Raw genomic sequence first — 13,389 nt, 5'->3', positions numbered from 1 at the left:
ATGCAAGGATTTTCAAATATTATAGACTCCGACCCGTACAGAGTAGCACTATGGTCATCAGATAGGATCCTATGAGAAAAGCACTGGTAAATGCAGCTTAGCTGCAACATTTTACTACTACTTTACGTCCGTCACCTACCCACTAACGCGACAGACCTAGCAAGCCGAGTCTGCCAACTCCCAGCAGCATGACACCATACTGCTGTGGAGTCATAAACATTTCCTCTGCAATTGTAAAACGAAAACGTAAGCCAGCAGCTGCAGCCGCTCCGGAAATTATATATGCAACACATTTCGAACAGATTACTGGTTTGACAAACCCGAAAAATGAAAATTAAGCCACTGCTGCTTCAGGGAAGCAACTGCTGCGGATATTCGGTAAGGGTCCCTCCAAAACAAAATTACAAGTGCTGATCCGTACTGCCAATGGAACGTGTTTTTAAATTAAAGGGAAACAGCGGCAATGGTGATGAACCTCTAAAATTAGCAGGCAGCAATGGGTGGGAGGTAGTGTTCGTGGGGATTGTGGATGGCACAGGGAACTTAAATGACAGCAACAGGAGCTGAAGCACAGAAAAGTAAAAGCCAGTGAAGGGGGGGATGGGATGGGGCGGCACAGGGGGGAAATTCTTAAAAAGAAAGCTTTACAGCCATGTTTTCAAGCCGGGGCCAGCGCTCACACAGCTTTGGTTTTTTTCAATGTGGGCCCAACGCTCACACAGCTGTGGCCAGCACTCCCTTCTAGTGCACTGTGCTGTGGGAGTAATTCACCTGTGAATGACGACAGTGAGGTGTGAATATGATATCCGGCATTCTATCATGGTCCACTTTGTTGGTGCCCATCCCCCTCATGTAAACATCTACATAGGCCCGTCAGTGGCGGCGCGCAGTGGGAGTGCTGAGGGGCGGGGAGGGGGTAGCGGAGTCGCACATACGACGTCCATGAGTAAAGTAAGTAAATAAATAAAACTATTTACCTTGCGCTCACTGCATCGCTGAGTTGGGAATGCAGCGAACGCATGGTAAATAGTTGTATTTGTTTATTTACTTACTTTACTCGCGGACGTAATATGCCCGACTGCACTACCCTACCACCCTGCCCCTCCCCACCGCACTCCCACTGCGGGCCGTCACTGAGGCCCGTAACCACCTTCCCCCAAATGCTGCCGTGCTCATTCCTGTACTCCAGCGTATTTCATGCTCAGAGGGGCCCTCGCCTAAAATAGGCCTCAATTTGTCGAGGTAAGTACCCCATTCTGTATGGCGCACACCTCTATCACCCCATCCGCCTCTTGCCCTCCCCCCCCCCCGGATCTTTGCTGCTTCCGCCTTGAACATGACTGCACCTGCACGGCCACCTGAAGAATGTCATTCGGAAAGATTATGCATGGTAACATCTGGGTATTTTATTTCCAATTAGTCCAATAAAAAGAATCGCAGCCAGGAGGCAGTAATGGCGAAATGGCAGTCGCTTCCCCAACCAGCCCACATGGCACGCGTAGCCAGGAGCAGTACCCTCACCATCCTCGAATTAACAGGTTTTGCCCTAATCATATGCAGTTTCTGGAACGATATTCTGATGGAACTTTGCAAAACATGAAGAGTCATTGTGTATTAATATAGGGTGTGGAAAATCGTGCCATTCTGTATACGGAAGTGCTCCTTTTCTCGTACAGTGGTCGGAAGCCTTACTCCGTTTTGCTGCTATATATATTTAATTGGATTGGAACATGCTGGGTTTATAGTCCCTTAACACTATTCATTCGGTTTCTTTGGTGCCATGTAAAACATTTGCGTCCATTTACTTATTCATTTGTGCAATGGGATTCCGTCGTTATTTTTTTAGACTAGATAAAGGAGATTAGGCGGGGGCCTTACACATTTTATTGGACCAATTCAAACCAGCTTTTATAGTACTTAGCCGATACTCGTGTTCATTTTATTATTAGTCCGTACATGCCAAGTCTAGCTAAGAGCAGACTTGAGCTGGTGGGTGAAGCGGTGGGAAAGTTATACTGTCTGCTTTTTCTCGAAAAACAACATTCCAAACCACGGTGCTTTCACTCGGGGTTTACCTGTCGGATTAGCGGTTAATCAACAGGAGCTCCTCTGTGAATAATTAATCCAATCTGGGCGTCATCCTAATCACCGCCTGCTGATACAGCCCGGGGTGAGTCTGAGGCAAGATTAGCAGCAGGAGCGCCCACCGTCCACCCTTCACTTCAGTGTGGATTCTCACACTTTTCTAAAGATACGTGATTGGTCATGACTGTGCCGGAAGTGCAGTATGAAACAAATGGACTTGTGAGTGCATCCATTTAAAAAAATAACATCTTGGTGGTTCAAACACTAACTTTAATTCTCTATTTTCTTAACACTTACAACAACAAGAAGGCGGACTCTGCCTTTGGAGACCGAGACATAGGAAGCCAGGCGGAGCTGCCCGGGACTTCCTGCTTGAGGGCGGGGCCACCAGCACAGACAGGAAGCAGACGGGAGCCTACCCCGCGCTCCTGTGAAGATGAGGAAGCCAGATTGTTACACCAGCGGGGCTCCCGTGCTAAGGGAGAGCCCCGCCTGCTGCTGGGGAGAGAAGCGGAGGGGGCTCGAGGCACATTGCCGGTGCCTGCCCCCGCCGCCTACCAAGCCTGTGCAGCCGCCACCACCGCGGGACGAGAGGAGTCCGATAGACCCAGTGAGTGGGGGGGCTGTGTGTGGAGGGGGGCTGTGTGTGTGCGTGTGAGCCCATGAGTGAGGTGGGGCGTGTGTGTGTGTGTGAGACCCGGTGGGTGGGGGGCTGTGTGTGTGCGCGTGAGCGAGGTGGGGAGGGGGTGCGTGTGCGTCTGCTTACAAGGAGCCATGGGAGACAGGAGATGGTGTACGCGCGACCTGATCCGTTTACGCGCATGCACATGTCTTGTTTCCTGTCTCCCTTGGCTCCTTGTAAGCAGAACTGATTGCAATAGGGCCTCGCAGCGACGATCGCTTCGCGATCCATTCGCATGTGCGAGACCTAAAAATAAAAGGTCTTAAAAGAGACAGCTATGTAGGCGAGACCTAAAAAACACCAAAAGGTAAGCCGAGATCGTGAATTTGAACCGGCTTTCAACGCCAGCAAATATCAAAAGAAAGCAAAGTAGTTGACTAGCACATGTCAATGAACAAATAAGCTCCCTGGAGGCTGTTTTTTTTTCTACATACGCATCTACTTCTCCCAGTATGTGTTTCCATGTAACCCTCTATTGGCCCAGCAATGCCAGGGAAGAAGGTCTGGCATAGCTTTGCGCACGACCTCTGAGCCAGGAGTCAGCTGAGAAAAGGCAATCCTGCTTCGAAACAGAGGCAGCACTCACAGTCTCGTGATCCCAGCGAACGTTACACCTCTTGTCGTCAGGAGCCAGGTTACGGTCCCTGCCCATCAACTCGTCGAGTAGCTGAGCGGCTGACAACATCATTCAGCCCGGGTACTCCAGCTCAAGTTGTTCGTTTATCTGAAATCTCTCTGCCTGGAACACAAGAAAATGGTGGCACAAGCGGCGTCGACGCCGACAGAGGACTAATTAATCGTGCAAAATAACGGGGCCATTTTGAAGTTGTACTGTGACTACATGATTTTTCGGAGCCTTAAGGGATGTTAACCACTATCGTACTTGTTTCATACTCATGATATTTGTGGGGTTTTTTAACGCAAATACATGTATATTTTAGAATACTACGAAACACAGGCCCCTGAAGATCTTCCACAAAAAAACAGCATTTGCTTTCAGATCGCTATTGAACGGTTCAAAAAGTAAACCAATTATTAGACGGAGATTCAGTTAATAGGGGCGGGCGCATAGTACGATTGCAGTTCGACGAGGGAACATTTCTTCTCCCAGAATGCAACTGTACTTAGAAGTCAGTTGCTAGTAAACACGAGCAGAGAACACTAGAGCGCGCATCTCAGTGTACAAGTAGGTAAACTCCCTTCCTATTGGTGGGACGTTTATGGCCGTGCCTAACCCAGTCACCTTCTGGAATCGCACAAAAATACGATTCTCCGTTCAAGAACTATCTTCATAATTTAGCATCCCGAGACACTCAATGTCACGACGCTCTCACTTCTGCCCTTTATATGTAGAGGGACGTTGAGTGAGCTCTCTTTCGTTTCGGTTACAATTTTTGACACAAGCTAAATTTTTTGCGTTTCCTACTCATTGTTGACAAGTTTTTAGTTAGATACGTTTTTAAGGTGCTGTTGTGTGAAATTACAATGCCTTATGTGTGCCACTTAATCGCGACAGTTATATTTATGAAATTAAGTAATTTTAAGATATTACTACTTCAAATTCAAAGTTAGGGTTAAAAAAATGCCTTAAAACAGCAGCTATCCCAGGTCAAACAGGATTACGTTAGAAGCCATCCTAGAGTCATTGGATGATTATCCAACTACTCTAGAAGTCATTTTCACATCCTCCGACATCACTGTTAAGAATGACAGGAAGGTCCACACATAGAGTAGTCTCTTCAGGTAGGTTTATTCAGGAGTAGAGACAGCTTAACAACCACCAACTGCCCGCAAGGCAGTCCAGCTCCAACTGACCTAGAACCGAGTCCGAACATTCCACATTCTAGAAGCTTGCGTGCTGGGACGCACGCAAGCAGCATACAACACACCTCCCCCCCCCAAATACACAAAAAAAAACAACAAAAAAACTAAGAACAAACATAATCTTTCATTTTTGCAGGTGGACGCGGAACACGTGCACTCCTTCTGGGAACCACGTCTGCAGCTCTATGCACAGACTCATCTTGAGCCACAGATTCCAATTCAATGACATCAACTAAACCATCAGAGTCATTGGAGATCTCCTGCGGCCCAAGGGTGGTGACAACAGGTACATCAGAATTAATAGGTAAAGACGCCTGTGAGTTTTGCATAGTATTGAAATCATCTAAAAACAATTGATCATTATCCTCAGCATAAGAGTGAGAAAAACATTTCCTAGTATCCTTTAACAACTTGTCAGATCTAACAACAGAGACACGTCTGAAATTCCAAACCTTCCCCCCTTCAACCCGTACAGCCTTACTAAATACTTCAATCACTCTAACAGGATCCGACCACTTAGCCCAACTCCTAGCAGATGAATTACCAAATTTCACACGCACAAGGTCGCCAACTTTGACCTTGTGGCGTGAAACGTTTTCCACAGAACATTTACCCATTTTCTCTTGATAATTTTTTACACGTTCACCCATTTCCTTTGCACTGAATGCAGACACAACGGGGCCATTGGATTTCAACCACCAAGGTAATAGCTTGGATCCAGGTTTGCGACCTCTTAGTAATTCAAAAGGGGAACACCCCGTCACCGAATTAGGTGAAGTACGATATGTAAGCAAGGTGGCACATAATGCTTTTCTCCAATTCAAATCATTTCTGACCGCTAACTGAATGGATTCTTTGACCACTCTATTAAAGCGCTCAGTCTGGCCATTAGCTTGAGGGTTATAATTAGAGACCCTCTTGTGAGATATGCCATGTTCTTTAAAAAATGTTTCAATCTCACTGCTAGTAAACTGCGTTCCATTATCTGAAATAATCTCAGAAGGAAGACCCTCCCGACTGAAAACATTGTTAAGGAAATCAATGACCTGCTTGGAGGTGATCCTTTCAACGATTTTGACCTCTGGCCACTTCGAAAAATAGTCAACAAGAACTAAACCGTAAACCTCCTTGCAACCAGGCAAATTCAAAGGACCGATGATATCAATCCCTAACCTTCTCCATGGACCTTCAGCATACTCAATGGGAGTGATAGTGGAAGACAAAGGTTTGACACTCTTATCACTACTGGAACAGGATACGCAATCCCTGACCCATCTATCCACAATGGCATCTAAAGAGGGCCACCAATAGTACTCCCTAAGCCTCCTCTTGGTGGTGGACATGCCCATGTGACCCTCGTGAGCAATCTTTATTAAATTTTCCCTGACAGACACAGGAGGAATGATCTTGTCACCCCTGGTTATGATGTTATTAAAACACATGAGCTCATCCTTGACTTTAAAGAAGGAACTTATTTCACCCGTCAACTTCCTTTCTTCAGGCCAACCACATTTAAGATAAGAAATGACCAAACCCAAAGTTTCGTCCTCAGACATTGCTTCCTCCCAAGAATTTTCACTGATGACTTCTGTATCATCCACATTAATATCTTTCATAGTGTAAGCCACGTCACACTCAACAAAGTGTTCAACCTCGTGATGAGGTAAAGCTAACCTGGACATGCAGTCAGCATGCACATTTAATCTTCCGGGGATATACTCCACAGTGCATCGATACTCCTGTAGTTTGGCCGCCAACCTGGCCAAACGGGCTGTTAGAATCCTACCACCTCCCGCAGCCAACATACTCACTAATGGCTTGTGGTCAGTACGAAGTACAAATTTAGTGCCCCACAAAAATTGTCGGAAATGCTGTGCTGCCCAGGTACACGCTAACAACTCTTTTTCAATAGTTGAATAGTTACTCTCAGCACCTTTCAATGTCCTCGAAGCATAAGAGATAATACTTTCTTCACCCAAACCTTTCTGCATCAGAACTGCCCCCAACCCAGTATTGCATGCATCCACTGAAACAATACATTCTTGACCCACAACAAAAGGTTTCAAGAAAGGAGCAGAACAAATTTCCTTTTTTAACACATCAAATTGCACTTGCTGTTCATTACCCCAAATAAATTTTTCATTTTTCTTTAGCAACAGACGAAGTGAAGCCACTTTTGAAGCATAGTTCTTTACAAATTTGCTAAAGTATTCAGTTAAACCAAGAAATGAAAACAATTGTTCCTTATTGGTAGGAGGAGGGGCCTTTGAGATACTGGAAATATGATCGAATTTAGGTTTTATCCCTTCCTTGGAAATCTCATGTCCCAGATAATCTACCTTTTCCTGTCTGAATTTGCACTTAGCAAACTTGAGGGTCAGACCTTTTGATTGTATCCCTCCCAATACAGCCTTAAGATTCTTATCATGTTCTATCACATCACAGCCAAAAACCAAAATGTCGTCCTGGAATGCGATAGCCCCATCACATCCATTCAACACTTCCTTCATTAAGCGCTGAAACACTGATGCGGCACTGGCCAAGCCAAACGGCATCCGTAAATAGCGAAACAAACCCTCAGGAGTTACGAAAGCTGTAAGGTTCCTAGAATCCTCATGCAAGACAACCTGGTGGTATGCACTAGCAAGATCTAAAGTAGTGAATACGCTTGCACCAGAGAGAGTGGAAATAAGCTCATTGATTTTGGGTAGGGGATGCATGTCAGACCATATCTCTTTATTAAGGCTTCGAAGGTCCACACATAGGGTAGTCTCTTCAGGTAGGTTTATTCAGGAGTAGAGACAGCTTAACAACCACCAACTGCCCGCAAGGCAGTCCAGCTCCAACTGACCTAGAACCGAGTCCGAACATTCCACATTCTAGAAGCTTGCGTGCTGGGACGCACGCAAGCAGCATACAACAATCACCAAGCTCTTGAAGTCATCAGCAGAGTTTAGAAACTTGAGAATGACTTGAAAAAGAGTATCTGATTACTTCACAAGGTGTGACTATTGCTGATGATTTGAGGATTACTTGAAAATGCGCATCTGATGACTTCACAAGGTGTTATATTCCTCTTGATTTCAGAAGGATTTGAGAATGAGTATCTGATGACTTCACACGGTGTGACTATTCCTGATGACTTCAGGAGGATTTAAGGAGGAGTACCGGTTCCTATCCCAATTGTTCCTATCGCAATACCTGTTCCTATCCGAATTGAATACACCTGTCCTAAGAATGTATTTACCACCTTCCTGTAAAGCTCTCTGATACACTCATGGGCTTGGTTCGCGCTCTATAAAACGTTTTTGATTGGATTGATTTTTTTTGCTACAACTATTGTTACCTAAAGGTCCATCTTGTTCCTCCAAGTGAGCTAGAACTACAGCTCCCAGAATGCATAGGTTTGGTTGTCAAAGGACAGTTTAGGATTGAAGAAGACAGAGCGGCGGAATCTTAATCAGGTCAATTAACGAATTAGGTGGATGGGGACAAAATATATGTAGCTTTTAAAAATTATAAACAAACCAGGAATAGTTTAGAGTTGTGATAGCATTATGGGCCCTACTTATGGAGTGGTGTATTGTTAAAGTCTTGAACCACAACCTACGTCAGAGCCACTGGAAGTATGTGGCAATGGAAGACCAAAGTATGCAGCTAGATTGATCGAATTATAGGACAAGAAAATGCAAATTAAACCCATTAACAGCAAATAGCCAACTCTTTAAGAACAAAAAGCACACCGGGCACTGTTTATTTATTCTGTAAAGCAGTTTCTAAATGTATTTTAATACGTTTCACGCATCTGTTCATAACTGTTGTCACTTTCAGTCGTTTCCAAGCTTAATTACAAATTCATATATGGCTAATAAAAATGTTTTGCAAAAAAGTGAAGCTCAGATCATGGTGTTTTTCACATTGGTGTGAGAGTATATTAATGGGTTGATTTTGTAACACACACATGCAGTAAGGGGGCCACTTCAGAAGTTTATAGACCTCGTGCTCTGGAGCACGTTTTAGTGTATCACAGACAGTTGCCTCTTTTTTCATAGGTCCTTGCTAATCTCCACATGACTAGTTACACATATAAACAAGCATTTGCAATACAATAGGTCTCACGGTTACAAGAGTTTCAGCTATTGGCATTGTAGATAACAAATCCTTTTATTTATGTTTTTAAAACAAAAACAAGAATAAAAGGCACTGTTATTTGCAATGTCAATAGCTCAAACTTGCGAAAATGCGAGAGCTATCGCATTGCAAATGTTTGTTAAAGTGTGCATTCTTCTCGCAGATTTAGAACTGCAGCTGTCTTCTAGCCTTTCTTGAGCTTTTTTTTATTATTTTTTTTAAACATTTTATTAAGTAGAACATTCGTTATCATGACAGCGTTTACATAAGCAGGTTACATTTGAACAGGAAGAGTTCGTTAAGTAAGCGATTCGCAATATAGACACATGATCAATCATGACCAATTAGGCAGTGCATCAATTCTCAAGACAGTAGACACATTGTATGGATCCCATCTAGGTAGGCCCGCTCCCGAGAACAGTGCATGTCTACCCCACACCGTCCTCATCTTCCGAACTATCGAGATCTTCTTCTGGCAGCATTTCACATAAGTCCCCTCTAAAGGTATTCCAAGGAGCCCATATTTTGTTCCATTTACGTGGGCTGCCCCTGGTTTCATAGACTGTGCGCTCCGTTACCATGATCAGGTCCATATTCCTACACCACAACGCTAATGTAGGGGGGTCTGCCACGCCCCACCTCTGCGCTATGTCTCTCTTTGCAACCATGAGGCCAAGTGTAACCCAAGTTTGCCCATAGCGAGTGAGATCAGTGGTGTTCCACACATTCAGAAGACATTTCCGCGGTTTGGGCAAAAGGGAGACCTCCAGCGTCTGGGTAATGGTGCGCAGGACCTGACGCCAGTAGTCTACTATAACCGGGCAGTCCCACAGGGTATGGAAAAGTGTACCTTCCTCCCCACACCCCCTGAGGCAGAATGGGTGCGCCGCGCGATTTATTTTGTGTAAGGTGGTTCTTGTATAGTATACTCGATGTACTATTTTTAGTTGTACCAGCCGGAATTTGGCTGATATGCCCACCTCCTTAGGTGATGCCAGGGCCGCCAACCAATCTGTTTCGTCAATATCACCCACCTCCTCCATCCATTGGTTCCGGAGCCTAAGGGTAGGGTCAGGCATATTGTTGAGAATCTTTCGAGATGTGAGGGACGTTGCTCGCTGCTACATGAAGTCTGTGAGTAGACGGTCCTCCAATGGTGAGACCTCTGGGATGTCAGTGTCTGCTGGGATTGCCGCTAGTAAGGCATGTCTGATTTGTACATATCTATAAGTTTCAGTCTGACCCAGATCATATTGTTGTTGGAGTTGTGTAAAAGGGATCACCGTTCCTCTCTCCCACATGTCTCCCACCGTGGAAATTCCAATATTGTCCCACTGTGTAAACCCTTTGCTACTCCTTAAGTGTCCCAATGCCTTGGTATCCCAGAGCGGGGTGAGTTTGTTGATAGTACCCTTCCATCCTAATTTAGCCTGAGCTTTATACCATAATGTGACTGTTTGTTTTGTGGGTCCTATTAGTTTCGTGGTTTGACTACTATTGTAGAGCACCGCCAGCATGTTGTTTGTGCCTAGTTGTGTTCTGTCTGCTCGGTATGCCGGGTCGTCTTGGGGTGCATGAATCCAGTGATTGATGACTTTAAGCTGAGTTGCCCAATAATATAACTGTAGGTTCGGCAATGCAATCCCTCTATCATACCAGCTCCTATTCAGTTTACTCTGGGCTATTCGTGCCGGTAAATTGCCCCATAGTAGAGCCAAGACCTGTGCTGCTACTTGTTTAAAGTATTGTGGCGGTATCGGGTATGGCGCGTTGTCAAGAGCATAGAGGAATCGCGGCAAGGCCATCATCTTATATAGTGCCGCTCTTCCCAGCAATGTTAGGGGTAAAGATGACCAGTGTTTGACGTCGCGCTTCAGTCGGTCCATGGGGGGCACTAGATTTTTACTAAAGAAGTCTGCCGCGTTTCCTGTAATATGTATACCTAAATATTTAAACGAGTCTCTGGTCATCACTACCAGGAAATCAGCTGGTAGCGACGGGTCTGGACCTGCAATAATGTAAATAACCGATTTGGACCAGATGATCGTTTTCCCCCGACTTTTTCCCGTGTGTATTACAGATTTCGAGAAGCTCGGGTACACTACGGTCGGGGTCGGTCAGGTAGAGCAGCATGTCGTCGGCGTAAAGGGAGATGCGATCTTCCCATCCCGCCGCCCAGGTAATTCCTTTTAATAGCGGGGTCATCCTAATTAGGGTTGCTAATGGTTCCAACGCCAGCGCAAATAGTAACGGCGACAGCGGACAGCCCTGTCGTGTTCCCCTTGCTAGTTTTATAGTTTGTGATATGTGGCCGTTGGCTGCCACTTGAGCCACCGGTTCCGTATATAAGAGTCGTATCCTCGCCAGGAATTTAGGGCCAAAACCCATATGGGTGAGGACAGCGAGGAGGTACTGCCATTCTACTAAGTCAAAAGCCATTTTTGCGTCTAGAGACAGTATTACTGCCGGCTCTGACAGTGTTGGAGCCCGTGCCAGTACTCCTTGTACCCGCCTGAGGTTAAGAGCCATGTTGCGGTGTGGCATGAAGCCCGATTGGTCCGGGTGTATCAGCTGTGTGAGTTGGGGCATTAACTGATTTGCCAGTACTTCCGCATTCAGAAGTGATATTGGGCGGTAGGAGGTGCATGCTGTGGGGCGTTTACCCGGCTTGGGAATTTCCACTATTGTTGCTGTGCGCTGTCGTTATACATTGCCAGCAGCGGCTCGCTCAACGTGTCGGACATGAGCTTGTACCATTCTATGGGGATCCCGTTGGGGCCCAGCGCTTTTCCAGACTGTATAGCACCTATGGCAGAGTGTAACACTTCTGTCGTGAGATCTGCCTCTAACTCCGTGACTGCCTCGGGTAGGAGGATACGGGTTGCTATGTGGCTAAGCGAATCGAGTGCTTCGGATTCCAATATTTCTCGTTCTGGGGTGTAAACTTCTTCGAAGTGATCGGCTAACGTATGTACTATTTCTTCTGGATGCGTCTGTAGGGTACCTGCCTTCAAATACAGCTGTTGTATCCCTCCGGGTCCTCTCTTTGTGTGATCTAGCCATGCCAACATTTTCCCCGCTTTATCGCCTATATCGTATATTTTGTGTGCCGTAGCAGTGATGTAGGTCACGCTCCGGTGCTGTAAATAGTATCTATGGCGCTGCTGCTGCAGCTTTAGTTCATGGGCCGAATCTTCGGAGGGGTCTGCCATGTGCGCTACATGTGCCGTGTGTAAGGCCAGCTCTACCTCAGCCAGCTCTTTTTGTTGGGATCGCTTATGCCCCATGATGGAGGCTATAGCCTGTCCACGGAGGACCGTCTTATAAGCTTCCCAAAGAATGGATGGTGACTTTACCGAGGTAGCATTTTCATCGAAGAAATGCCTAGTAGTGTGTTTGAGATCCTTCCGTATGCCGGGGTTTTTCAGATAATTAGAGTAGATGGGGTATATTCTCCTGCGGGATTTCTCCCTGCAAGAGAGAGTTAGTAGCACAGGAGAGTGGTCTGAGATGCCCCTGGGTTTAATTTCTACCTCTTCGACATTATGTAACCTAGATCCCACCATTAGAAAGTAATCTATTCGCGACAGACTATTGTGCACCGAGGAGTGGTATGTGTATTGGTTCGCCGCTGGGTGAGTGTGTCGCCAGACGTCTATGAGTCCCATTGCTTCTACAAAGCCCTGGAATCGGGAGGGACCCGACGTTTGTGGTTGTGCCGGAAATCTGTCAGTTGCCGTGTTTATGGCAGTGTTAAAGTCTCCTCCCAGAATGAGGTCCCCCTCCGGTAGGGTTAAGAGGAATGTTCCTAGTGCAGGCAGGGCCACTGACTGTAGTGCTGGAGGGATGTATACCGAGACTATATTCAGAAGTTTCCCTTCCCATTGGCCTTGAATCGCTGCAAAGCGACCCTGGTCGTCTGTCTTAGTCTGCAGCAGTATGAATGATGATGTCTTTTTGATTAGGACACCCCTCCCTCTGGAGCCTGAAGTAAACTCAGCGTGCGCTGCCATTTTGTAACCTCGTCTGTCCAGTGCCTGTCGAGCCCTCCCTGTCAGGTGGGTCTCTTGTAAAAGGACTACTGTGGGGCTATGCCTTTTCAAGGCCTGCAGTACGAGACCTCTCTTTATTTTATCCCCCAGACCTCTTACATTCCATGTCAGTATTCTTAGGGGTGGCACGGGGGCCTTTTGCGTCGTGTCGTTAAGGATTCTACCCTGTTGATTGCTCGTCAGGGAGGGCCTACCAGATGCCACGGAATCGCTGTCGTGTATTGACATCAAAACGTTTATGATGTAGTCGCGGATCCGTCATGCGTGTCTCCTCTATCTCAATTGTGATGCAACTGTCCTCTCCTTGTGTATTCTGTGTGTACCTGTTGTCAATTCTTGCCATAATACTCAAACATAAACAAATCAAAACTTTCCCTTCCCACCCCTCCCTGCCTCCCTGCTCAACGGACTTAGAACCGCCCGCCACCCCAACTTAGCAGAGTGCTTTACCCCAACCCAAACCATTGTACTTGCTTGTCGGGGTACAAGGACCGTAGAGGCGGCAGCCCTTGCTGGCTCCCCCGGGCTCGCCTCAGTCCAGAATCCAGAGCTGGGCCATATTTACTAATCGGTACTGTAGTAATGCCGGTCAAAGCCAAGAGGTTAAAGTTCTTG

The 13,389-nt window shown here is 46.2% G+C and overlaps 1 protein-coding gene across 3 annotated transcripts in view; it reads right to left on the bottom strand.

The window, feature by feature from the left end:
* LUC7L3 (LUC7 like 3 pre-mRNA splicing factor) overlaps nucleotides 1-3,517 on the bottom strand; it is a 381,484-nt gene extending 377,967 nt beyond the window's left edge. For 2 of the 3 annotated variants that reach the window (XM_078654426.1, XM_078654425.1), the window contains exon 1: nucleotides 3,354-3,516. In XM_078654426.1, coding sequence (XP_078510552.1) covers nucleotides 3,354-3,455 — 102 coding nt within the window. In that variant the 5' untranslated portion in view covers nucleotides 3,456-3,516. Of the gene's footprint in view, nucleotides 1-3,353 lie in introns of all 3 variants that reach the window. The other variant, XM_078654427.1, reaches the window with a different exon arrangement.
* Nucleotides 3,518-13,389: the final 9,872 nt, after the last annotated feature.

The sequence above is a fragment of the Lissotriton helveticus genome, chromosome 7 (assembly GCF_964261635.1).
Source record: "Lissotriton helveticus chromosome 7, aLisHel1.1, whole genome shotgun sequence".
In the NCBI taxonomy this organism is placed as follows: domain Eukaryota; kingdom Metazoa; phylum Chordata; class Amphibia; order Caudata; family Salamandridae; genus Lissotriton; species Lissotriton helveticus.
This window is presented reverse-complemented; position numbering and strand designations above follow the sequence as displayed.